Here is a 1671-nt window from a genome sequence, read left to right as displayed (position 1 = left end):
ACGAATTCGACGCCTAGCCGTTTCAGCCGTTTCAACAAGTCGACATGAAACTGCCTAGCGGAGCGAAGCGATCGCTACACTGCCGCCGCCGCTAGACGGAGTTGACGAAGCATATTACGAGTAGGAGGTACTCTATACTTGAGGCAGACGATATCGCGTAGAGTCGTTCTTGGAATATCCATCGTCTCACTACTCAGAACTGCAGGTTCGTCAACTAATCGGTCAGCTTCAATCATACGGTTAGTAGGGTCAACAAAAGGGATAATAGTAACAGCATTCTCGTCGCAGTTAACGATGTAACCTGCAATTGAGGTGTAGGGGAAGTAGCGATGACCGGGATCCACAAATACCCTTATCGAACCAATCTCAAAGATCCTGTCATCGTCGGGTTGTTGATCTAATTGGGAGGTATGCTCCTCTATATCACCAGTAGGAGCATTTGCAGGACTTGTAGTAGTCTGTGGAGAGTCAGCTCCGGGACTATCGTTCGCATCAGGTTGAGGGGGCTCTTCCACGACATCGTCAGGACATACATCATCATCGCCATCATCATACGCGTGGAAGGGCTTCAGGTTAGTAGTTGCAGCCTTGAAATCTACATCGTTGCGACGAATAGTGGTGACACTTCCGCGTGTCTCAACAACCGGATAGGGACCCTCCCAGCTCCAACCAATGAACTTTCCAGGCTTCCTTGTCCAGAGTAGGACCTTCTGACCCGGACGAAGATCGAATAATCGTCTCCTAGATAATGTAGCCATACGAACTTTCTCACGTAGATCACACCAGATAGAGGTCCAACGCTTCCACTTGGTGACTTGTCTAGTCTTCATCTCATTAATGAGCTCATTCGAATCGTCGAATAGAGGAGCCTCCGGGGGAAGATTCTCGTGGTAGTTCTCGCCCAGAAGATCGTCCTCTCGGGGATCCAACTCGGGGATCCTCGGGTTAGTGTACCAACATAAGGCATGAGGGGACAAGTCGTCATCAGTCGTGAACGGGGTGATATTCCACGCTCGTATCGCCCGGTAAAAGGGGATAGTCCAACTAGTAAAGTCGGCGTTATCAGGATCGTCGAACTGGACACATTTGTTGATGTACGCATGTAGATCTTTGTGTGGACGTTCCGATGCACCAGCCAAAGCAGGAGAGTCTCTTGGCAACACTTTTAAGCAGATCGAGTGGCGATCGCAAAAGTATCTGAAAGCCGAACCGACGAGTGAGGAATCTTGAGCAACCAACAGTATTTGTGGCCAGTCAGAGCTGTGGAACAGGACCTCAAGCTTCCGGATAACCTCAGAAGCTAACTTAGATTTGCATGTAGTGGCACGTAAGTAGTTGGTAGCCATATCTATCACAACCAGCCCGTAGTTCTGACCGTCGGGGTCTTCACTTGAGGGATTCGCGGATGTGGAGCCACTGGCTCCGCTACATACTCGGTAGGGACCGGTCATGTCAACAGCACATACACGGAGACAGCCAATAGCACCAGGCCAAGGAATAGATCCCATGGACTGACGTTGTACACGATCAGCTCGAGCAAACTGGCACCGTTCACAGGCATCTACATAGCGTCGGCAATCACGAGCGATACCGTGCCAGAAGTAGCGTTGCTTGAGCAGCTTCAATGTACCGACTCGTCGCGGTGTCCCACTGCATGCGCTTTAGCGATCA

General features: G+C 50.5%; 1 protein-coding gene across 1 annotated transcript; it reads right to left on the bottom strand.

The window, feature by feature from the left end:
* Positions 1–74: 74 nt before the first annotated feature.
* Pmar_PMAR008375 (hypothetical protein) lies at positions 75–1508 on the bottom strand (the record flags this gene model as incomplete). The annotated part of the gene is made up of 1 exon (XM_002778188.1): positions 75–1508. The coding sequence occupies one exon, from the start codon at positions 1506–1508 to the stop codon at positions 75–77; it is 1434 nt and encodes a 477-aa protein (XP_002778234.1).
* Positions 1509–1671: the final 163 nt, after the last annotated feature.

The sequence above is a fragment of the Perkinsus marinus genome, assembly GCF_000006405.1.
Source record: "Perkinsus marinus ATCC 50983 genomic scaffold scf_1104296950294, whole genome shotgun sequence".
NCBI classification, from domain to species: Eukaryota; Perkinsozoa; order Perkinsida; family Perkinsidae; genus Perkinsus; species Perkinsus marinus.
This window is presented reverse-complemented; position numbering and strand designations above follow the sequence as displayed.